This window comes from Rutilus rutilus (assembly GCF_951802725.1).
Source record: "Rutilus rutilus genome assembly, chromosome: 7".
NCBI classification, from domain to species: domain Eukaryota; kingdom Metazoa; phylum Chordata; class Actinopteri; order Cypriniformes; family Leuciscidae; genus Rutilus; species Rutilus rutilus.
Window position 1 is genome coordinate 21,906,664 of NC_140221.1, and position 25,824 is coordinate 21,932,487.

A 25,824-nucleotide genomic window follows, 5' to 3' on the forward strand; every position below is an offset into this window, starting at 1 on the left:
AGGTTAGGCCACAGACTTTTCTGTTTAGACAAAGATAAACTGCATCTTAATAAAAAGTATATAATTTCCATAAAATGTTGTAATAATTTGTTTTAGCTTTATCACAATAATAATTAAATCTAAATCCAACCCGTATTTTGCGGTTTTGAACTACAATCACAGAGAACTATTATTTTGAAAGGACTATCAAGTACAGTGGCGCGTGTTAATTGCGTCATGTTGTCCTCTGACGCAGTAGGTCAACGTGATTTGTGGGGCAAATGAGCTGTGTGTTTAACCGAGTCTGTTTACTTTAGGTTTCATGCATGCTTTAAGTTGAAGTTTTGTACAGTACAAGATGTCTGCATTCAGTAGGAGCGCACTGTTGTTCTCTCTTGTTCGCTCTATCAGGAGACAGCCGCAGTTTCCATGCCTGGAGACTCGTATCAAAACTGCGCAGTCTACAGCAGCACGAGGTCGGTATGTTCATTCATGTTCAGCGAGACATTTAGCTGACCGCGAATTCAAGCATCCATGGACACTATATCAAAGAAGCCTGTCCATTGAGGTACCTGATTGATTTATGTACAAATATTTCAATACTGTCCCAGACACAATTTACTGTTTTCTCGTGACACTATTCCTTTAATGTTTTAGGCACCATCTAAAGACGATGAGTACCCACCTCTACCCGAATACACCCCTAAGCCAGAGATCCAAACAAAGGAAGTGTTCATCGTCCAGGTCAGGGGGCTTCCCTGGTCATGTACTGCAGAGGACTTAATAAACTTCTTTTCTGGTAACTTACTTGTTTTGATATTTTACAGTCTCAGAAATTATTTTGGAGACATGCTGTTTTTCCTCTAGGCTAGGCTATTTGATTTGGTCAATTGAAGGTGTGTTAACCTTGAAAAGCCTTACATGAAATAAGTCAGAAATATAATTTTAAATGAAACCGTTTATTGAACATTTAGACAAAATATATAAACGAAATCTTTTAAAAATGTTGCATGATATGTGTTTTATGTTTTGGCCCATGATACAGTGCGAGGTGTACAAAGAAACTTTACTCAGAAATCTGTTATAACATATTTCAAACTTTTATTTTTCACATTATTTGTATGTATGGACCATAGTATGGACAATCACATTGCTTCAGTCCAGTAAATGTTCTACTTGAAATATTAATAGCAATATAAAAGTTTTTCTTAGGTTTAATTGATAAAAATCATTAGATTTCACAGGAAAAAGCAAAAAGACATGAATGCAAGCTGAATGTGGACGTCGTCAAAATTATGCTAAAAGGCCTTTTACCTGCTTAAAAAGTATGAACTATCATTATTATAATTCAGAGGCCTTAGAAATTCAAGTAATTCAGAAATGAAGTCAACATATACCCTCACTGTATGGATGTCGCTGTCCTGAAGATGTTCTGATATAATCTGCTCATGATGTAAAGTACACTTTCCACTTGATTTATTTATTGTTTGATTTTTCAGATTGTAGGATTCGAGCTGGAGTTCAGGGAATCCATATAATTCACAACAGGAACGGCAAGCCGACAGGACAGGCGTTCATTGAGCTGGAGCACGAAGAGGACGTTTGCAAAGCATTGGATCAGCACAAGCATTACCTGGGACAGCGCTATGTTGAGGGTAAGCTGATTTTGAATAAATACCCTATGCTATGTTTTTTTTGTGTGTGTGCGTTTATTATGTTTTTAATTGTACATAGTGAACACTGGTGTCATGTGTTTCAGTGTATGAGATAACAAACAAAGATGCTGAAGCCATATTAAAGGCTACTCAGCCCATCACGGAGTCAGATGGAGTGGTGCGACTCAGAGGGCTTCCCTTCAGCTGTACCGAGAAAGACATCGTTCAGTTTTTCTCTGGTGAGAGATAATGTGACATTTGCACATCATTGCACTGATAAAAGCCTTATGCTTCATTTGTCTGTTTTGATGTTCTCAAAACAGGGTTGGATATTGTCGAAGATGGAGTTACAATAGTCCTGAACAGGAAAGGAAGAAACTCAGGCGATGCTTTTGTGCAGTTTGTCACAAAGGAAATGGCTGAACAGGCATTAAAGAGAGACAGAGATGTCATTGGAAACAGGTTGGTATATCAAGTAATACTTGATGCAAAAGAATGCAAATTGTTTTTCAGGAATATGTATGTGTTTTTCCTTTGAAACTGTTAAATATGTTTGCACAGCTGTCTTTGAATGAGTCTTTTAAGGGTACGTTTACACGACAACGATCCTACTTAAAAGTGAAAAGTTTTCGTGTACACCATAGTCAAAACGATCCCCGTTCACACCGATCCGTGGAAACGACTAAAAATGCTGTATTTTGCATGCCATGTTGATGTCACTTTGTAAAGAGAAACTACACACCCATAGACTGAACATGTAATACGCATGTACATGATGTCACAGTTTTCACAAATTTGTGTTTTTTTAGTCTACACAGAAGACAATGGTATCGGTTAAAAAAAAGTGTACTTTGAAACCCGTTTTCAAAAGTTTATGTGTTAAGTGTAAATGGCCAAAACGCATAAAAAGTTTTCCGTTTTTAGTTAAAAAACGGTGTCGTGTAAACAGCCCCTAAGTCCTTTATGACCCTGAGTAAAGACATTTTCCCACTCAAGGCTATATGTATAATTTCACAGTGAAGTATGATGTTTTTTTGAGTATGTTATCATCTTCAGGTGACACTTTTGGTAATAAACAACCAATTTTTAGCTATTTGATGCCAAAAATATTTAAGATGTACTAAAATGTTTCGGATCTGCGTTTATAAAGTTTATTTTTTTCCTCGTATGCAGGTATGTTGAGATTTTTCCCAGCAGGAAAACTGAGATCCAAGTCCAGTATGGAAGTAGGCGAAATGAGACTTCAGCTTCCACACCAGGAGCTGAGGACACGCCCCGCAGAATAAAAACAGGTAAGATGTTATTACAGAGTCCCTTAACATCCAGACTTTAAAAATGATTACATATCTTGTATACTGTGTGCACTCCCATGCATCTTTCAGGGACCCTGTGTGTCCTTAAAAAGTCTTAAATTCAGTTTTATCAAAAAGTTTGAATACATTTTATTAATCAATTTGCATTATCATTCAGCCCGTCCGCTGTTTTAATTTAGTCTGGACCAGTGGTATTCAAATGGCGGACCATGGCTTGGTTTTGCTTGCAGACTGCGGGACATAATTTATTACTTCTACAGTTTAAAGTCAGCAGCGTGTCAAAACAACGAAGTGGTTCACACCACAAGTGCTCAGGGTTATAGTAATGATCTTTCAGCGCTACATCCTCTAATATTTGTATCTAGAGCCAAATGCACTTCATTCAAGCCCTTTGCCACATTAAGAGCTGCAGATGATGCGGTTATTTTAACCACAGTAGCAGAAACACGGTAAGCAGCAAAATAGATACTTTTGCTAAAACGCTGCAGAAAACGAGAATGCAGCCAGCAAATACAATTATTTGTATCTGTCATACAGATGACCATGACCGTTCGACTAAACCAGGTTTTTGACACGTTAACTTGTGGCAACTTTAAACGTTTTGTTGTTTTCCCCATACAATTTACCATTATTAATCAGCATATTAAAGGTTGTATCAGTGATTGCAGGCCCAAAAAAAAAAAAGATCACATTCATCTAATCTTTCCTAACGATCCGCTAGCTGCCCGCCCCATAAGCATGCCGTCAAAAAACGCGTCTCTGTAGGCAGCCTAGGCTCTGAGATCTGCAAACAAAAACAATTGGTTTCACCAACCACTCAAAACCAAAACAAATAGTGTTCCAACCAATCACCGACAGGGGGTGGGTGTTGTGAGGTTTTGTGCTCGTGTACGGCTGCACGCGAAGTCGGAGCTGAGGAAGAAGCTGGCTCAAAACCTCACAACACCCTCCCCCTGTCGGTGATTGGTTGGAACACTATTTATTTTGTTTTGACGGCATCCTTATGTGGCGGGCAGCTAGCGGATCGTTAGGAAAGATCAGATGAATGTGATAAAAAAAATTTGGGCCTGAAATCACTGATACAACCTTTAAAAGTATTTAATAATAAACAATGCTTTAATTTAGGAAATTATTTAGAGATGGCAAGGAAATACAAAACGATTAGTAGTTAACTTTGTTTTTGTTCATGAGAGTTTTGATGATTATGTTATGCAAGTTGTTTGTTTTTAGTAGTTCATTACTTTGAGCAAAATATAAAAATGGTCCATACTGTTCTTGAGAGGTAAACCCTACACCAGTATGTTTTATAAGTCCCATGACCTTCTATGTGCCATAATACACATAAGTGTCTAAATGTAAAACAACAATAAAAATAGTCTGATAAAACATCTGATCTAACCTTTTTATATATTCATATCCAGTTGGGATATGACTTCTTTTTGGTAAATATTAGTAAAATACATCGGTGCTTTAGCTCTCAGGGCACAAGATTCTCATCTTTGATGACTATTTTGAGTGTTTTGGATTTTTTCTTTTACATAGTACTACGGCTGCCCCGATGGAAATGTATAACTGTGCCAAAATAGTATTGTCCGGACCTCCGTGAACTTTAATTGAATAACCCTGGTCTAGACCAATACGAAAATCAAAATTTTACTCAGCAGACAGTGTCCTAAATGCTAAAAGGAAGCTAATGTGGATTCTAAAAATATAAACAATTACGAATATATTATATATTAAAAATGTAATGACCTATTCTTAAAAAATGGTTTAAAAGTGAGGTTTATCATTTTATAAAACATCATAAAAGTGTGTTTGAGTTGTAAAGTTGTTTAAATCATGGTTTTTACAGTCATTTTCCGGTTTAGTATGTTACCATAGACATTGCCCTACCCTGCACATACAGTATCAATTTTATCTTAAGTTTAAATTTGATTGTAAAAACCCAGCAGATACCCTGACTTTATTTTTGTTCACAGCAAATAGTAGCCCTACATCAGCAACAGTGAACCTTGTTCAAATGAGAGGTCTGCCATATGAAGCCACAGCAGAGGACATTGTAAAGGTAAAGTGTTATATTGAATATATTACCATGAATTTTTATTTTTTTTGGCTTTTCATATGCTTAGTCAGTAAGGTGGTCAAGAGGAGTGTAATATTAATTACAGATTTTAATAGTTTTTGTAATTATTAACACCTTGTGCAGTATCTCAGTACTGAAGGACTGAGGTGTAATTTGTGTTCCAGTTTTTCGCTCCCATCAGACTGGTGAAGGTTCTTGTAGAGTACAGTCCTAACGGACGACCCACCGGTGAGGCAGAAGCCCACTTCAAAACACATCAGGATGCTGTGTCAGCCATGTCCAAAGACAGAGAGTATATAAGTAAGCAATGAATATGTGTGATCTTCTGAAATAACCCAAATATGGCCCAAAATGTTTAATATAAACATGAAGTGATTAACATGTTTTTTGTTTGTGTATGTTTTTCTGTCATCCAGATGAGCGATATATTGAGTTGTTCCTCAATTCATCAGCATCAAGGGAGGAACAATAGGACGAAAGTAAACTGTATTTAAATGCATCCCAATGTATTTAAGTTATTCAATGTACGAGTATATTACAAGAATACATAGAACCAACATTAAAAGAGAACTTTACAGGTATTTCCTGTTCTGTTATTTCTTTTCAGACATTCATTTCCAATTCAGATCGAAACAATGTTAACAGAATAATCATGTGTAGTGGAAGTGTCCAATGTTTAAAAATAAAAAAATAAACTGTTCCGTTGTTGTACTTGTAACTTTGTGAAATCTTTCATGCACTTCAAATATAGATATAAATATGTTGTTTATCCCAGGCTTACCAAGCCAGTCCACCAACATTTAATTCTCTAATAAATGTTTGTTCATGCATTTATATATTGGTCATGTATAAAATTGGCTTAGACTGAAGAATCCACATTATAATAACATTTTATTGCATAGCTAGTAAGAATAAAATACATTACATGTCAGGCATAAAACTACCTTTTATCTCATTTCATAACATTTTAATGTAGTGTTCCATAATATGCTGTTTTGTCTGAACTGTATCTTTTCTCACAATTTATGAACGTTGGACTCGAAGAGTTTAAAATGTTAATGTATGTGCCTTCTTCAGTGCATAGTTTTCAAAAAGCTGAAAATACTATCCTGTCTACAATCGATCATCTTAATTCATGTTTTTTTTTATTAAGACATCCAAATTATGTTATTGTATCATCTTACTTGCAATATTAATTGATGGAAACAATTCAAGTACAAGAACTGCATAAATCCACTTGGTGGACAGCTTCACTCATCCGCAAGAATTATACGTTCTTAAAGGGTTAGTTCACCCAAAAATGAAAATGATGTCATTAATGACTCACCCTCATGTCGTTCCAAGCCCGTAAGACCTCGGTTCATCTTCGGAACACAGTTTAAGATATTTTAGATTTAGTCCGAGAGCTTTCTGTCCCTCCATTGAAAATGTATGTACGGTATACTGTCCATGTCCAGAAAGGTAATAAAGACATCATCAAAGTAGTCCATGTGACATCAGTGGGTTAGTTAGAATTTTTTGAAGCATCGAAAATACATTTTGGTCCAAAACTAACAAAAACTAAGACTTTATTCAGCATTGTATTCTCTTCCGGGTCTGTTGTCAATCCGCGTTCACGACTCCGCAGTGACGCTGCTGACGTGTTATCTGGTGCGCCCGAGCTTCGTTTACAGTCTGAGGGAGACGCACGCTGTATTCAAGCTATTCTACGTTGTTTATATGTTGGTATTGCTATATTTTTTTAAATGGTGTGCATGTCGTGGATGTCCTAATCGCCAAAAACAACCACAGCGTCTTACGTCAGCAGCGTCACTGCGGAGTCGTGAACGCGGATTGACAACAGACCCGGACCTTTACCTTTCTGGACATGGACAGTATACCGTACATACATTTTCAATGGAGGGACAGAAAGCTCTCGGACTAAATCTAAAATATCTTAAACTGTGATCCGAAGATGAACGGAGGTCTTACGGGCTTGGAACGACATGAGGGTGAGTCATTAATGACATAATTTTCATTTTTGGGTGAACTAACCAAAGCATTTCCAACAAAGAGCTGGTAAAAAATCATCCCTTTTTGGCAAATGTGTGCAAAAAAAAAAAATTTACTGATATGTTGTATAGTTGACATGCCCGAAACTGATAGATGATCCAGAATGTGATGTGCAATTTATGTACAGCACCATTTACGTTGATAAACCGTTAAAGCTACTGACAGGACAGTCTGTGCTCGACCTCAGGATGGGGAGGACCCGTACTGCTGCAATAGCTGCGAGTAGCAGACGTCACACACGTGCTCAGGGTTGATGGAGGAGGGCAGGGGGAGTTCATTAGCCATGCAGTTCTCACAGAACACACCACTGCAGTTCTTGCATTGCCTCTGAAATAGTTCAAAAGATACACCACTTGTAAAACAGTTCAATTCCATAGTTTTAATACTGACGATAACAGTCCTGTAATCGCAAAATCAGTGCTCAACATGTATTATGTTGTGCTTTAGTCATTGAGGGGGAAAAAAACGGGAATATGGATAGATAGAACAAAAGTATGTGTAATTTAATTTATGAGTATTTATTTGAATAAAAATACAGTTAAAAATAATACTGTGAATTACTATTAAAACAACTTTTCTATTTTAAAATGTGATTTATTCATGTGATGGTAAAGCTGAATTTTTTGAAGCCATTACTACAATCTTCAGTGTCACATGATCCTTCAGAAATCATTCTAATAATCTATATTAAAAACAGTTGTGCGTCTTAATATTTTTGTGAAAACTGATAATTTTTTCAGGAGTCTTTGATTAATTAGTTCAAAAGAACAGCATTTATTTTAAACACAACGTCTTTTCTGTCACTTTTGATCAATTTAATGTGTCCTTGCTGAATAAAAGTATTAATTTCTTTAAAACAAAATGTACTGACCCCAAACATTTGAATGGAAGTGTAGTTCAATAATGACGTGCTATTAAAATTTAGTGTTGGATTGCTTTGGTTTACCTTGGGTGTAGTCAGAGAGTCTTGATTTTCACATATCGGGCAGATGGAAGGGTCATCATCTTTATAAAGAGACTGGTCCTATCAAATAAGAGAAATTCGTGAATATTAAAATAAGAAATTATTGCAGGGAACTTAAAAAAAAAAAAAAAGATAATAATAGAAGAATTACTGATCAAATGTACCTGTTCATCTTCATGTGACAGTGTCCTGAGAGAAAGACGGTTTTAGTTTAACTTTGATAACATTGAAGTAAATAATTTCAGTTTTATGCAACTGGTTCTGCATTTAAGATAGACTTACAAACTGGAACTTAGACTTGACTTGTCCTCAAGTGCAGTACGCAATGTATAATTTTCTTTTTTGACAGACTCTAACTCCTATACAAAAACAAAAAGACTCTGAATTTCAGGGAACAGCACACAACGTATAGTGAAAGCAACTGAATGGCGTGATAGGTGGAAAGCAGGTCTCGCCTTTCTGATGTCATCCACGTGCTGCCTCATGTCTCTCTGCGGAGGCGTTTTTCCTAACAGAGCTTCAGAAGTTTGGCCTCCAGGAAGCTCTCTGCATTTCTTGAGCTCTTGTTCCAAAATCCATCTATCACCCCAAGAAAGACAAGGTAATGTTAACATAACGCTTTCGTGAGACGATTATAATTTCCACAACATTAGCCGTATCTGATACAATCATAACGACAACTAACTTATGTACTTAAGTCAGTATATAACAATAATGATAATAAAATGTATATTTATAATTACATTTATATTTGGTTTAACAATAAATTCAAAATACAGTAAAAAGTGTAATATTGTAAAAGATTATTACATACTTTTCTATTTGAATATATTGTAAAATGTAATGTATTCCTGTGATGGCAAAGCTGAATATTCAGCATGATTACTCCAGTCTTCAGTGTCACATGATCCTTCAGAAATCATACTTATATGCTGATTTGCTGCTCAAGAAACATTTATTATTATTATCATCAATGTTGAAAACAGTTGTGCTGCTTAATATTTTTGAATCTGACTAACACAAAGCTCTTGAGCAGTACTGTAAATGTAGAAATTACCATTCTTATTCAATATTAGTTCATGATGCGTAATGAATCAATTAACAATGAACCAGATCTTTTGCTTTCTAGATATCAGCCACTGAAACAAAACATATTCTCAGTACCTCTGCCGTCGTAACTGCTCAACCTCTTGCTGCAGACTCGCAATCTTGTCCCCAAACTCCTGCTTGAACAGTCGATTGGCCTCATCCGCCAGGTCCCGCTCTCTTTCTGCCTTCTTACATCTGAAGTTGGGCCACATTAACTTAATGAGGTGAAATGAAAACTTAACTAAAACTAAAAAAGCCATGGAAAAACGAAGATGATAAAAGCATAAAAAAAGAACCGAGGGAGGAACTTAAAAGACAGCTAGAGAGGAAACATGTGACTAGAGCAGAAACTGTAAATACTCAAGAAGACAAAGCAGTCTGACAAGTGTCTGATTTTTTTTTATTAAGCTATATTTGTACTACAGTTCACATCTATATTATGTCTACATACACTTCAGTCCGTTCACAAATTAGTGGATTTCATCATCCAGACCTTTTGCAGAATGTGTAAAGCTTGGTGTCACAAATATCTTTCCAAAGCTTCGACATTTGGCATCAACTACCACTGCATCAAATTCAGATTTCAATTAAGTTTACAATAAGCTGTAAAATAATTCAGGCACGCAATCTTGCACTCAACATCATTTCTTGCAAAAAAAAGCTAACGTAACCTCCTGAATATGCCTGAAAGAAACATTCAGTTCATTTGTTTAGCTTGGGCATCCAAAGCACTCACCATCATCAAACTTAAGCAAGTAGGGTCAAATATTCAAGATTTTTGAGAGATCAACCAAAATGAACCGAATAATATGGTGTTGCATACTATCACATAGACTAGAGTATAAAACAATTGTACGTTTTTGTTAGGAATGTTTCCCCCGTGCTGGACTGAAGTGTTTTATGGTTTTTATAATGCACCAACTTTGAGAAGTGTCCTGCTATCCTCTTTTTTTTTCAGTATTGAGAAGTAGAGATATAAGAGAGATGCATTTCCATTGCTTAAACTTAACGTCTGCCATCTTTGTTCTAAGATTGGCCAAAACAGCTGCATTTTACTTCGGTTAAAACATACAGAGGGAGACTAAAGACAGGAGCACTGGATCAGGCATACAATATTGAAAAATGAGGGTTGACGCAGAAGCAAGATCTGTAGTTTTCAGTCCGGTTCCAAGACAAAATAACGGCAATGGATCTGACACCCAGTAATAAAATAAATACCCTAGTCATCTATGTTATGCGAAATCAAACTGAAGATCAGATGTATTTTTTTATTTTTTTAAATTTAGGCTTTTTTGGAAACTATCCGGTGTTTGCGATCGTTTTATTGCTGCCTCTGAAGGAGTTTTCCAGCAGCTGTGTTCAAGCTTCGTGCCTGTTTAGCCATGTCGTTCTCACTGCTCAGGAAAAATGAGTAGAAACACAAGAGAATGAGCATGCGACAAATGTCAAATGAACAGGTAAAAGCGAAGAAGGGATTAAGAGAAGACAGAGACAGAGAGCAGAAAATATTTTAGAAACAGACTGTTGACGACCTGTGGGAGGCAGCAATGTTTCTCTAAAAATTGAAACAATTCTTGATCACCGATCTGAAATCTGCCCACCCTGAACAATCCCTGCTTGGAAAATTGTTATAATAAACAGTGGGATTCAAAAATCCACATTGAAAAGATTCAAAATCTAATTTCTCATTTGCTATAAAAAACTGTAACACTTTACAATAAGGTTCAATGTGTTAACTTTAGATTCATATTGTCACCCTGTAGTGAAAATCAAGATTTTAAATGTTGTTTATATGTCTATGAAGTGTTTTTAATATGCTTTAAGACAAACCAAGTGCAAATTCATAAGTCATTGTCAACACCATTGCTGAGTATTTTCTCCTTAAAACTGCAGCGAACCAAAGACGGTCTCATAAACGCAGTTTGAAATCTCTGGTGTTTCTTACGTCACAAACTACCTTGCAACCAATCACGTCAACGAGTGGATCTCTGAGCTGGTGCAAGTGAATGGAGGCGTATACTAAATGAAGCAAGGGTGTAGAGTTACATTCAAGCTATTTTAAGGCATGAAGAGATTTTTTTCAGAGTTTTAAGGGATAAAATTATAGATTACAGGGGGACTTTAACTCCAAATCATTTTAAAGCATACTTTAGATTAAAGGTGCCGCATATGTAATTTTGTTTTACTGCACTATAGCATAAAAATACCATATGTTTGCAGATATTTAGGAAACATGCCAAGTTCACATTCTAGTGTCTAAGAAAAACAATGCTACGGCCAATTATTCCACTTTGAAATGTAGGAATGTCTGTTTTTGTTTTGGTCTGTGTGATTCCGCCCACTGCCAATTACCCAATAGTATTTCGACACCCCAGGTTGCCAGTACTGTAGCCATGGAAGCCAGCAAACTAACTGGGTCAGAGATGGCAGATTATACTAGACTAAAAAGCCTCACCATCCATCTAAAAAGCTCTATGAAAAAGGGCATATTAAAACGCGGATAAATCAACTCATAAACTGACAGTGTTAGTGTTATTGCCTGCCATTGTCAATTGCACTCGTTCCTGTTGCATGTCCTTAAACTGGCAACCCGCGTGAGCGTCAAGTCTGAGGAGGAGCGGGCGGGAGAAATAACCCTCTCCAATATTTTGAATTTGGACTGTAGTACCCATTTCAACCGCTAGCTGTCAATATTACATACGGCACCTTTAATGTTAATTTATAAATATATACAGTACATAAATATTAAATATATAAATTGTTCTTTAGTTAATGTTCAGTCATAATATATTAACAATAAATCAAATGTAAAAGCAATTAAGCATTATCACTGAATCATATTATTCTGCATTCTATCTGCATAACATCTGGGATTCAAAATCTAATTTATTTTAAATCAAGACTATTTTTAGGCCATAGATCAAATTATAAAAATTGTGGCATTGATCATTTGACTTTGGACAGACAGTCAGATGTTCTTCCTTTGCATTTACTTAGAACTACAATTATGATACTAATAATATAATTTGTAATGAAAAAGGGTGTATTAAATCAGATTTTAGAAACAAGCGGCCTTTTCACTAGTGCTCTTAGACTTTGTTTTTACAGTATCCATGTCATGTGCAAATGCTGTACTGATGTACTCTCTCACCTGCTCTCCAGCTGTTTAATAATGCTCCCCATCTGGTTTGTTTTCTCCTCCAAGCGGCTGATGATGTCACTCTTCTGTTTTGCACCGGTCTCTGAGCTCTACAGGCCAGACACACACCAATAACATGCTACATCAAAAATAAATGCAGTTTTGCCACACTAGATTTAAGCAGTACTAATGCAGTTGTAATGTTCTTAATCTTATTAACAATTCCTCACATAAAAGCCACGTGAAGCAGCAGAAGGATTTCAGACAAATGAATGGAAAGTCCAGCATTTTTAAACAATGGATGGTTAGTTACCCCATTATTTTATGTTGCTTCATAAAAAGTATATATCGCAAAAAAATATTTAGATTACACTAGTACATTTTTAAAAGTTTTCCGCCAAGTTCGACACACTATGTGATTTGGCACCATACATCTACTTTCTTCTTTAAATTGGCAGTGTCAAATCAAATCACTTCGTTGTCACTCCTCCACAGGTTAACCTGTTAATATGGGTGCTTACACAATGCTTTTGTGTGTCTATATAAATAAATAATTAAGAGTGTGCTCCCATGATAAACCTGTAAATAGTTTTTTTTTCTCTCATACCTGTGACTTAACGGAGAGCTCATGGTTGAGTGTACGCAGTTCATCTAACTGCTGTCTGAGCTCTACCAAAGCGTCATGTTTTTCACAGATGTCCTTCTCTAGCATCTTCATGGACAACTCCATCTCCTGCTTCATCCCTATTTGCACCTCAAGCTCCTTCTCCACATCCTACACACACACACACACACACACAGGCTCTTAAGACTTCTCGAAAGAACTCTGACTCGATTCTTTGAAGAACCCACATCAGAGATGAATGTGAAGATGAGCAATTCACACACAGGCATTAATGTTTTACTCACCAGTCTGAGCTGAGTTTCCTCTTTGAGCTGTTTGCGAGTTTCTCCGAGCACTTGACCGTTTGCAGTACCATCTGCCCTTGGTGCCTTCAGGAGGAACACAGGGCAAATATCAGACAACAGAGCAAAGCAAAGCGAAACCAAAACAGTGTGTTATGACTGCAGACTGTGAACTCTGTATGTGCTTACAAAAGTAAGCTTGTGGTTTCCTTTTAAATAGTGAGTAACATGCAGTCAATCATTGTTGTTTGATTAAATGATTGTTAAAGTCAGTCCTTCAGTGATATTAATGTGGGTTCAACACAATGCTGTTCACCTTGCGACTAGACTCCACTAAGTAAGAACTTTCCTCCTTCACTCTTTCCAGGTCCTCCTGCAGAGTGATGATCCTGTTGTTTGCGACAGCAAGCTAAGTAACAAGAACATTCTATTTTATTTATTTATTTATTTTTAAAGAAAGTAATACATTTATTCAGCAAGGACACATTAAATTGATCAAAAGTGACAGTAAAACATTTATAATTTCACAAAAGATGTCAAACAAATACAGTTCTTTTGAACTTTCTTTTCATCAAAGAATCCTGAACGATATACCAAAGTTTCCACAAAGCTATTAAGTAGCACAAGTGTTTTCAACATTGATAATAATGAGAAATTGTTTTAAAGAAAAATTCTTGAGCAGCAAATCAGCGTATTAGAATGATTTCTGAAGGATCATGGTACACTGAAGACAGGAGGAATAACTGAATTCAGCCTTGCCATCACAAGAATAAAATACATTTAAAAAAAGTTATTTTAAATTGTAATAATATTTCACAATTTAACTGTTTTTACTATTTACTGCTTTGATCAAATAAATGCAACCTTGGTGAGCATAAGAAACTGTTGAACGGTAGTGTGAATTCAGTTCTATTTCTTTTAAATCATTTATCGGTCATGTATTTCCCATAAACTTCAGTAATCCATTAAAGGAACACTCCACCGTTTTTTGAAATAGGGCTTATTCACCTTCTTTCCTACATTTAGATAGGTGGGCAAATGCATTTTTGTCTCAGTGCATGCATTGTTTTAGTTTGACAGGGTCAGCGCTAGCTCAGCTTAGCATAATGAATGGAATCCTTTGTTGCCAGCTAGCATGTCCTGAGTAAAAGTGATATAAAAAAAAAAAAAACTAATTACTTCTTGTGGCCTGCGTATTCACAACGAGTACAAATAGTGATGCAGATTAACACTAGGCGATTTCCTAGGCAGATATTGACTTATATATTAAGGACTATATTAGGGGGAAGCACAGGCGAAGCACTGCTACTTGGGCGTGATATCTCTGCACCCAAGTAGCAGTGCTTCGCCTGTGCTTCCCCCTAATATAGTCCCAAGTCAATATCTGCTCGGAAATCGCCTAGTGTTAATCTGCATCACTATTTGTACTTGTTGTGAAAACGCAGGCCACAAGAAATAATTAGGTGTTTTTTTTTTATTTTATATATTACTTTTACTCATGACATGCTAGCTGGCAACAAAGGATTCCAATCATTATGCTAAGATAAGCTAGGGCCGACCCTGTCAAACTAAAACAATGCATGCACTGAGACAAAAATGCATTTGCCCACCTATCTAAATGTAGGAAAGAAGGTGAATAAGCCCTATTTCAAAAAACGGTGGAGTGTTCCTTTAAGTTATAATTATAACCCACCTCCTCTGTAAGTTTTGTGTTGGACTTTTCCAGCGCATCCACTTTAGCTTGCAGATTATTCACTGACGCACTAGGAAAGGGGAATTAAAAGTGACAATGTGAGATTGCTAATGGTTTCCAAATGAGCAGCTACTTACAATCACAACCCACAAGGCTGATGTTGTGTAAAGCAACCGCACCTTAAATGTCTGTTCAGTTCCTCCACGTAATTCTTCTGGTCAAGAATAGCTGTAATCTGTCCATCGCTGCAAGCAAAGAGCAGCTTTAGACTTTTCACAACGAGTCCAAAAGCTGTCAGACTAAAACAACTAGCTTCCATTGAGGAAGTTGAACTTAGACTTACCCCTCTGTGCTTTTGCTACTGTGCGCACCATCTTTCAGATACATGGAAAAGTCTATGACTCCAACCTATAAACAGAGTAAAAGAGATCTTATTACCCTGAAAAAACAAATAAATTTACTTTTTGGCAAGCACACTTTAGAAAATAACATTGACAGCAAACATCTGTTGTCCTCCATTGCTTGTGTTCAGTAAAAAGTAACTAACCTGTGAGTCTAAATCTTCCCCCTTCATACACAAGTTAGCATCAATGACATTCAGGCCCACCAACAGCCCAGCGATCACGGCTCCTTCCTCCTCCATCATAAGAGCGTTGGGCTCATAGAATTCACTGAGGAAAGCAACAACAGCAAATAGACGTTGAAAAAAACTGGATTGCAAGACCACAATTACAGCTTTTATATTAAAGACCAAAGGCAGGAACTGTACCTAAGCAGGTCTTTTCGGTTGATGATGGTCTTCATGTAATCTGAGAGCTTCTTCTGCATCAAGGCCAGGCGAAGCCATGCTCTGCCTCTTCCTAGCGGGGTTCTGAGATAAAAGAACAACTTCAGATTTCGAAACACAAAATAAAATACCACGTTCAGGTTGAAGACGTTTTCTTACTTGAGCCCAGGAAGGTCTTTGACACTGGCTGTGATCTCACCAGCTTCTGGAGTCAACTTTTCTACAAGCTCCAGCGGACCCCAAAAAGACTTATTTTGACCAAGGAACGTCTTCTTACCTAAAAAACAGGAGACCTTTAGAAAAAGAAAACCTGGAGACAGACTGAGACAAAGAAATAAACCTGTTAAAGACTTGTAAAAGACTGTACATTAAATGTCCCAACCATGGTGTAGTTGCACAATAACTGTCAAGGTTAAGCATTACAAAACAAAACCCACTTGTACACTGTACTTACGGGATTATAAATGGTATACACAACACACCAAAGTACTGTGCAATCAGTAACTGTCAAAATGAATGAACAAATGATCATGTTATCATTACGTAAAGGACATAAATGATGACCAGAGATTACTCTGCTGCGGACAGTGGAAGTATGGTTGGGATTTTTTCTACTTACTTTTAAGTCCATGTTTCAGGCAGTGCTCCATGACGACAAAAAACTGCTGCAACGGGGCATAGTCCGAGTCAAGCGTGCGGCCCAGGTTCAGTGCGGACTCGATCAAGCCCTTGATGCTCAGCTTGGCCATGTTCATCAGGTTAAGCCTCTCGATGGCAATGGGGTCTTTGGGATCTGGAGGAAAACAGAAATTCAAACATTATGTTAGATATGATACAGTTCTCTCACTGTGACTTCTCTTACACACAGTATTTAACATGATATGAGAGCAGTTTATGAGAGTTTGGACTAGAGAACTGTCCATTGACTACGACTACATGGTTTCCTCTAAACCTGGCAACAACAACAAAAAAAAGAAATTCTGGTTGATGCCATTTGAAATGCATCAGATGCGGACTGATTGCATTCCAACATGCAATAAAATTTTCCGATTAAAGAGCGTCTTGATACAACAAATTATCGTTTTGTTTGCAGTTGTTTTCAAAATAATATCCATCCAACCTTACAATGCATCACAACTTACATAAACTATAGTTAACCAATTTTCAGTTCTCAAGCCTCACCCTGTCTGATCCAAAACACACCCAAAGTAATGCAATCATTTCATCACCAAGACTCTCAATCTATGTCTGTTAGCAAATAGCAGTGACCTTTTTATGAGCACAGCAATGGGAAAGAGAAAGACTGATAAAACGAATGAGTTTTCCTTTAAGATTGCTTGGGTTGACTTTATAAATGGGCCAATATGAGCTAATTTGGCATTTAGTCAAATTTCTCATTATCTCAGTGCATTTACATAACTCAAAACAATAAAAGAAATCTCTTTACTTTTCATTGGGTCATTTTTCACAGCACATTGACTCCCTAATGCACAGTTAAAAATGAAGACGTTCAAAGACCTTGATATTATTGTATAAAATCGCTAATGCAAAGACAAAAACGAAGACATTCAAAGGCGATGAAATTAACAGGAAAGCCAACAGATAGCTTTCAACAGGTACGAATGAAAGACCTTCTTGGTGTAGTTTCACACAGTCACACAGGAAAGAGTCTAGCCATCGCTTCTCAAGCCAAAGGTTATACAAACTACAAAAAAAAAAACAAAGTCTGTCTGTAAAGACAGAGATTTTCTTATCGATATATAAGGAGTCTCTGAATCATAAACATTTAATGTCTTTTAGAAGCTTTGAAGAGCTTTTGAAGAGCCAGAAATTTAGCATGAATGCTGGCAAAACCATGCGATAAAAAAGTCAAATCAGCCAGAGAATGGGGTGGGGCAGTGAGACAGCCAAAAAAAACAGGCCAGACGAGAGTATTCCAGCCAAATGGGTAGCCAGATATTCTGCTAGCTACAAAGATAGCTAGCAATAAAAAAAGTCACAGACACAAAGCTATTGACGGACACATCAAACCAAAAAACAGGAAGGGAGATAAGACATTGAAAAAGATACAGACAAAGAAAACAACAAAAGAACATGAAGAAGGTAAAGCTTCGGAAGCTGTGGTGCGAATGTGCTGTTCAGGGAGGCTGGTTCGGTAAAGACAGGGCGGCGCGGCCACGCCTGCTGTGGTTTTAGGATGGTGCCCGAGGCAGGGATGAGGTGGACTGGGGAGAGTGATGCCACCATACGCACCTTTAAACTCATCAAGCATTTGCATTTGCTCCACCAAATCTGTGAAATCCTCCCATGAGTCTTTGCAAAAGGCAATGGAAAACAGAAAAAAAGCAGAAAAGGATTGGGTCATGCACATCATGGGAGTAAAACAAAGCAACAACAAGAGACACATCATGTTGTAGGATGTTTGGTTGTAGAGTCTTATCTACAGAGCCAAGCTCTCTCTCTCTATTCTCACTGTCATACATTAGAGCAAATATATTCCTAGTGAATAACTTCAGAAACACTATAACAGAGACTAATAATAGCAAGCAGAGTGTTGATGGTCATTAAGAGCCACTATAATATGTCAGCAATTCTGGACTGGAAGACAGTTACTATGAAGTAATTTGACTACACTAGACAAAGGGGCTCAAATAATGCTCTTCTTGCCCTGGAAGACTCATTTCATCTTATCTAAATCCATTTGTTTGTCAGAAGGCCTCAGAGGAAATAATGTAATATTTCATCTTTATCCACAGCACTAGAAATCATATCCTTAAGGTTTCATTATAGCTTTAAATGGATAGGTCATAAAAAAAGGAAAAAAATTATCATTCATTTATTCACCTTCATGTCACTCCCAACCTGTGTGACTTTCTTTCTTTTTTTGGAACATAATACAAGATATTTGGAGAAATAGTCTTTTTTTTTAATAAAATCTAAGTTAATGGTAAGCAAAACTATCTCGTTACTAACATTTTTTTTACTTTTATGTTCCACAGAAAAAAGTAAGTCATACAGATTAGGAACAACATGAGGGTGAGTAAATGATGACAGAAATTTCATTTTGGATGAACTATCCCTTTAAGATCTTTTTTGTCACTTAGCTATAGAAAAAAAAATTAAATAAAAAATAGACAAAAATCAAATGACACTTAATGAGGAAGAGCAGTGCATTACAAAGAATGTCTGCAAGCAGGGAAACAGACCAAGGGGAAAATGGCAACTAACTAATGTTTACTGATTTGCATAATGGATTAATTGAAGAGAACATTTGTTATAAAACATCTATGAAGAAAAGTTACTGTCTTGACTTCATCTGGCTCTGGAAACTGACCTAAAGTCAAAGTCAAAATCAATAATTATGTTTATTACAATGTGATAGTGAGGAGACAAATAAGTCACACAGTGCAAAGGTGATGCAATTCTTGGAACTGTATGACCAATAAACAACTACTAGACAAATCTATAAACAGACTTATCCTTGTCTTGCTACATGCCTGCTTCCTCCTCACTCAATGCACAGAAAACACATTAGACTGAGATAACTGTTGCTATTAACATGTAGATTCTGGTCTCTACTGCCCTAATCCCTGTAACACATTTGATTGAGTAGGAATCTCGGGCACGTTTCCAAGGCAACAAAATTATGTCCACATGACTGTGTTTCCTGATGTCCTCTTTTAACCTTTGGCACAGTAAGCCGTGACTTTCCAGCAATGCACTGGATTAGCAAAACAATTGTGAGCTCTGACTACAAGTCAACACTATTCAAAAAAAAAAAAAAAAAAAAAAACACCTATATAGTGCATTATATTTGTTTCTTTACAAAAGTGAATAAATAAATAACCAAATTGTAAGCAATTTTGTAAAATGCCTTTTATTTATATAGAAAACAACAAAAATGGTGGTGGTGGGGGGGGGGGGGGGGGGGGGTGGTCATCATCACACTATATTAAGTCATTTGTTAAGCCCATTCACACCAAGGACGATAACTATAACATTTTAATAATCGTTCTAATTCTGAGAACAGGGAAGTCCATAGCACAGCTTTATTGATAACCACAACATCATTAGAATCACTTTCAGAACTATTTTTCCAGCTGATGAACAATAAAAAACATGGACAGCCAATCAGAATCCTGAATTTAAAGAGCTCGAGAAGCTCTAAGACCTCTAAGAACAGAATGTTACAGTTCATATGCATGTATGCTAATATAATTAGCCTTAAAGTTATCTTTATAGTCATAATTTTTGGTGTGAACAGGCCTTTATAGTCGTTTAAAAATATATGATCAAGAATCCAAATATCTTAATAATAGTCTAAATGGAGTTACAGTCTGTCAAAAACGGATTTATTTTTATTATTTCATTGGAGGGACTTTCATTCTGGTGGATTTTCCCAACAGTGTGATGCACATGCTTCATTTGTTCGACGTGACAATTTAATTGGACAACTTAACTACAAAACAGCATATGAATAGCATCATTCAAATCATTCAGTGGGAAACAAACCTTCACAACCACTTGTGCTCCATAAAAACTACATTTCCAGGCAGGCCTGCGGGAACGCTGAGAGCATGATGGTGGAAGGTTGGGCCAGCACCGCCCAGTACGATAAGAGCAACGGAGGCCTAGTGATGCTGTGCGCGCCTACCTTCATGAGCAGGCTCGGGATCAGGCGTGAGCGAGATGTCGTTGAGCTCACGCAGGCACAGCCATTCCCCATCCACCGACACGCGGAAGTTGCATAGGTAGATGGTCTCTCGGGCAGCCTGTGTGATCTTGTCAGTAGTGGGGGTGGGGGCATCGCTCTGGGGAGTCAGATCAGACATGGTGACTCAGCTGATCGCTGCTGCGACGACAACAACACTTACGATGGCGGCCGTCAGCAAAGAGTCAGGTGTGGGGGAATAGAAATAATGACTTCTTTTTAAAAATCCAGTCCAAGTAAGAGTCTTCTCCAGGACAAAGGAGGATGGAAAAAAGAGACAAGGAAAACAAAGAAGGGGGAAGAAAAGAAAAAAAAATCAACCAGCAGTCCACGCCAAACCTGACCGAAAGGATGCTATTCTTCTGGGGCTCAACGGCCTCGTCTTGCGAATGAGCGGCGACTGCTAAAATCCTCCGTGTGAATAAAGGCTTCAGTGCTCTCTGGCTCAGCACAGCCAGGGGATTGAGATGCTGTATGAGCCTCAGTGGAGCTACAATCAGAGATATCTCTCTCTCTCTCTCTCTCTCTCCCTTACAGCCCAGCTGCTTGCATTCACCGGATTGGCTGCACGTGCTGCAAATGGGAGGGTGTTAACCAATATGGCCGCCGTGATGCTGAGGAGAATTGTGGGAGTCACGTGAGCAGATGGTGGAGGGGGCACAGTTCCCGAGAGGCCTGTCAGATGGGGGGGGAGGAGCTGTTGCCAATGATCCAAATGCTGAACAAGAGAAGTATGGAAGCCCTACTGATTGAGAACCAGAACACTGCTGCTAAAGCTGCTGTTTACTGAACAACATCTTTAGGAGGAGCAAGATGGCACTTAGTGTAAAATTAAACTGTGTATGAAACAAACAAGTAGCTAAAATTCTACAGACACAATGCGTGATATGTGTGACTATTTTTGCTGACCATTTGGGATGGTGATGTAGAAATATAGAAATTAACATGACACGGTAGGCCTTAAAAAAAAAAAAAGCCTTTGAAAAAAAGAAACTCATTTGCAAAGTCATGTAAAATGGGGTTTGAATATTAGAAGTAATCTATTAACCTCATTAATTATTTACAAAAGAAAAGCACTCATGCAGGAAACCGATCCATTTATAACACATATTGTGTAACATATTGGGTACGGAAATACACTACCGTTCAATGTGAACTATTTTAATTATTTTAAAGAAATGAATACATTTATTTAGCAAGGACGCAAAAATGAATCAGAAGTAACAGTGTTACAGAAGTACTGACTGAACTTTCTAATCTATATATGAAAAGACTATCTATACATGATGCAGAAAAACTCTATCATGGTTTCCACAAAAATATTAAGCAGCAGAACAATTTTCAACATTGATAATAATAAGAAATGTTTCTTGAGCAACAAATCAGCATATTAGAATGATTTCTGAAGGATCATGTGACACTGAAGACTGGATTAGTGATGCTGAAAATTCTACTTTTGCCATCACAGGAGTAAAAAGGACTTTATCAAAATATATTCACAAATCAGTTACTTAAAAGTGTAATGATATTACACAATATGACTTTATAATATGATTTTATCAATGCAGCCTCGGTGAGCATAAGAGAATTCTTACAAAAAACATTAAAAAAAAAAAAAATTCTTACCGGCCCCAAACATGTGTATCGTAGTGTTGTATCTCTAAAACTAGGCATGTAAATGAAAATACCAAAGTAATTTTCACCTGAGAGTAATGTCATCATTCAGTGATGCAATACTGAATCAGTTTATCTCAATCTTAGTGAGAAGAGACAATGGAAAGAGACAATGGACTACATCGGTCTGATTTAAGAAATATAATATATATATTTAGTTTTCATTTCCACTTCTTCCACAAAACATGAATATACTGTATTTCCAATCTTTACTTTCTTCAAGTGTATGCATTTCTAGAAAGCTGCACTCCAAAATAGCACATTTGCATAGCACAACCCTGACACATGCTAGCCTACATTCTCCAGTGCTGTAATTCTGCTTCACATGTTCTTTGATCTGTGATGTACTAATAAAAACTGTGAAAATTATTTACTCAGTAATTGTTTAACAAGTACATTTTAACCATAAAACCAACAACAACTTTTTGGCTCACAATACCCTAGCATTTACTATTTATCAGCTTATCAAATATGTCAGCTATAGTAGATTTATAGGACAGCGAACTGTTAACTAGTTGAACACAAAATCTCAGCAGATGCATTATGTCCTCCAAGAATTGTTTGCATATGGTTTCATGAATTCTATGTATTCAGATACCCTAATCTGTTGACATACTCATGTTGCTTTTTGCAGCATGCATATTTGGATGTGGGCAATGATATAAAAAGAACAGAATTATTGGTGATTGGATGTGACATCACACACCATTAATTATTAAAAATGGCATTTAAAAGACCGGTCCAGTGTAATGGCCACTATACCACAGAGGATTAAAAAAAAATCAATGTTTTACTGCAAAAGCAAAGCCTAATTTAAAAACACAGAAAACCAAATGACGAATTACGCAGACAACAGTTTTGAGCATCAAATGCACATTCCAACCGTTTCCAGCATGAAACCCCAAAATGCTGATCACTAGCAATTGATAAACAACTATCTGACAATTACAACCGCCAGACTAAACCTAAAAATGCAGTTCTCATCATGAACATGACTTCAAAGATTAAGAGTTTATCTGAACTGTGCATTATTTGTGGACAATAAAGGGAGAGTTCACCCAAAAATGAAAATTCTCTCATCATTAACTCACCCACAAGTTGCTCCAAACCTGGATGAATTTCTTTCTTCTGCTGAACACAAAAGAAGATATTTTGAAGAATGTCAGTAAACCAAACAGTTGATGGACCCCATTGACTTCCATAGTATAAAAAAAATAAAAACACTATGGAAGTCAAAGTGGTCTAATCAACTTTTTGGTTAACAGCATTCTTCAAAATATCTTCTTTTGTGTTCAGCAGAAGAAAGAAATTCATCCAGGTTTGGAATAACTTGAGAGTGGGTAACGTTAGGCTACATGACATTTTTGTGTGAACTATCCCTTTAAGACTGTAGTGCAGATGATATTCATCTACATCCATAAAACAGCTGTTGTTTCCATGCGAGCTGATGACAGTTTGTGCCATCGGTGTATTATTTATTGCTGATGAATTAGAAGTCAGAAATTCAAGAAAAACGACCCTTCTAAGAAAGACACAGTCTGAAACTGAACAGCAAAATCCAAGCTTGCATAAACGCTGCAGTGGCTGTCATTGTACGGTGTTGTTGACATTGAAACATAAGGCTTAGGCTGTCAAATATTGCTGGATGTTCAAGTGAAGCAGATACCATCACATTCTATTAAATGAACCCATAATGCAGACGATCATATCATATACTCACTTCTTGTTTTCTTGTTAGTCTTCTCAATCTGGAATTCATATCGCACTGGTGAAGGAAGAGAAGTGCTCGTCTGTGTAAACTGTATACTTGAGTTATAAGTTAGCGCTTCCTTAAAGTAAATCACCGACGCCGGAGAAAGCGACTCCTCTGGACTGTTGACTGCATGTCCATCGGTGTCCTTCATGTGGGGTTTGAGAAATTCATTAGATGACACTAAAGTTTCGGAAACTTCCGCGCTGTGCTGCTCCGATGCTCCTGAGCTCTGGTCCGCCATCTTCAGTTCAAAATTCATGTGACCACTATGCGTCATCCCATTCAGCTCTCGTGTGAAGCAAACTCATGTTTTCCCAAGACTGTTTTAGGATAGTTATATATTACGACTCTGCATCTTTTAAGCCGTATTGTTTCAAAATTTTCAGCCAAACAAAAAATAAATAAAAAAATGTTGGTCATATGGCATGACGTGGAAGATCAGCTGGGCGAGAGCATTTAAAGGAACAGCAGCAGCATCAGTACACTTTGACCTCAATATAGCGGGACGATAAATAACTTCACAACCACTTCACAACAGTATACTGTAGGCCTATGAGCATGTGTGGAGTGCTGGGTAGTAACTGGTTACACCATGTAATCTGGATTACATAACCTGATTCCAAAAATACATGTAATTAGATTACATTTTAAAATACTCGTAATCAGACTAGTTAGGCTACTTTTTTATTGATTACATGTAATCTTCACATGTACATCATTTATAATACATTTATTCTCCCTTCTACTTCTTTTAAATTTTTTTTTCCTTATCTTATAAGCAAAAATAACAATGCTAGGCTATACGATGTTTGTATATTATTCCAGGTTTGTGGAATTGCACACACAGACCAGCCACTAGTCATGAGTAGGTCTACTGAAAACTGACACCCACGCAGCATTTGATCACTGGTTTTATAAAAATCATTTCACTTTTAAGAAAAGTTTTCTCAACATTGCAACATTGCATATCTAATCAACTCCTGACAAACACATTAATTAGTATTATTTAATTATCATTCAGTGAGTCATTTAACCATGTATTACTTTTTGTCTTTTTACACATTAAAATGTACAAATTCACATCATTTAATATTTACATGCAATGCAGGGATTAACTTTTTTTGTATGAACCTCTTTGACCTAATATATTTACTTGAAGGAGCCTATTCCTTGAGATTTTAAGTTAATAAGTTAGGTCAATAATAAAATGAAGTAAATAATAATAATAACTACTAAAAAACATGATGAAAACATACAGAAAAGTAGTAGGGAATAAATGGGAGGAAAATACTTCCCATTAACGTTAAAATAATGCTTACAAGGGCAAAACTATAACTTTATAGTTAGAGTTTTTTCCAATTGCTAACACACTAAAATGACATGCACAGCACAATTATTAAAACTGACACACAGAGAGCAAAACCTCTTCTCAAGTCTCCAAAAGTCTAAACAAATTTTCTGCTTTACACACATTTTGCAATTCAAAATGGCCCTTTTTAAATGCACTGAACACGGTTCTCTGCATAAGACACAACAATCTGACATAAAGTCACATGTTTGCCTTTTCAAAACACTGCCATTCAAAATAACACTACATGAGCTAATTGGCCGATACATGTGCACCTGACCAAACACCTCAATGGTTCATTGTTAACACTTCAATCTTTTTCAGTTTACTGTTTTTTGTGAGCATATTTTTGTTCAGTCCAATGTAAATATATCTGCTGTGCATATGTTGCACTGACTTGTTTGGTGAAAAAAAAATCTGCAAATATTTCTGTGCATGTGAACAATCTGAAGAATTTTCTACAATTTGAACTATGTTAGTAGTATGGCAAAGCATACTAAAGATGAGAGTGCTTTTCATTATGCCCAACAGTGTGTAGTTGGTTAGACAAAAATCTGGTAATATGAATGAAGTGTGTGCCATTTCGTGCAAAAGTTTGATTTTGATAATGCTATTTGTAGTTTTGGTTGCAGTGCTTCATTTTGCAGGATATATTAGGTATGTTTGCAGTTTGGGTGT

The 25,824-nt window shown here is 36.8% G+C and overlaps 2 protein-coding genes across 6 annotated transcripts; one reads left to right on the forward strand and one right to left on the reverse strand.

The window, feature by feature from the left end:
* Positions 1-197: 197 nt before the first annotated feature.
* grsf1 (G-rich RNA sequence binding factor 1) lies at positions 198-5,748 on the forward strand. The gene is made up of 9 exons (XM_084413516.1): positions 198-547; positions 637-778; positions 1,479-1,634; positions 1,739-1,873; positions 1,958-2,096; positions 2,808-2,926; positions 4,927-5,012; positions 5,195-5,330; positions 5,447-5,748. Exons 1-9 carry the CDS (start codon positions 338-340, stop codon positions 5,500-5,502), a joined length of 1,179 nt encoding a protein of 392 aa, XP_084269642.1. The 5' UTR covers positions 198-337; the 3' UTR covers positions 5,503-5,748.
* A 154-nt stretch (positions 5,749-5,902) lies between these two features.
* Positions 5,903-24,228, reverse strand: rufy3 (RUN and FYVE domain containing 3). Of its 5 annotated transcripts, XM_084413515.1 has the most exons (20): positions 20,315-21,960; positions 17,914-17,973; positions 16,280-16,453; positions 15,820-15,937; positions 15,643-15,744; positions 15,421-15,544; positions 15,217-15,281; positions 15,053-15,118; positions 14,874-14,943; positions 13,497-13,589; positions 13,184-13,267; positions 12,882-13,049; positions 12,287-12,384; positions 9,211-9,330; positions 8,502-8,625; positions 8,329-8,405; positions 8,211-8,235; positions 8,029-8,106; positions 7,038-7,409; positions 5,904-6,352 (listed from the first exon to the last, which is right to left on the reverse strand). In XM_084413515.1, exons 1-19 carry the CDS (start codon positions 20,490-20,492, stop codon positions 7,266-7,268), a joined length of 1,968 nt encoding a protein of 655 aa, XP_084269641.1. In that variant the 5' UTR covers positions 20,493-21,960; the 3' UTR covers positions 5,904-6,352; positions 7,038-7,265. The 5 variants fall into 5 exon arrangements, with proteins under 5 accessions (XP_084269637.1, XP_084269641.1, XP_084269638.1 ...); XM_084413511.1 differs by lacking the exons at positions 17,914-17,973; positions 20,315-21,960 and adding an exon at positions 23,766-24,228 and having other exon boundaries at positions 5,903-6,352; XM_084413512.1 differs by lacking the exons at positions 5,904-6,352; positions 7,038-7,409; positions 8,029-8,106; ... (3 more) ...; positions 17,914-17,973; positions 20,315-21,960 and adding an exon at positions 23,766-24,176 and having other exon boundaries at positions 9,067-9,330.
* Between the last annotated feature and the right edge of the window lie 1,596 nt (positions 24,229-25,824).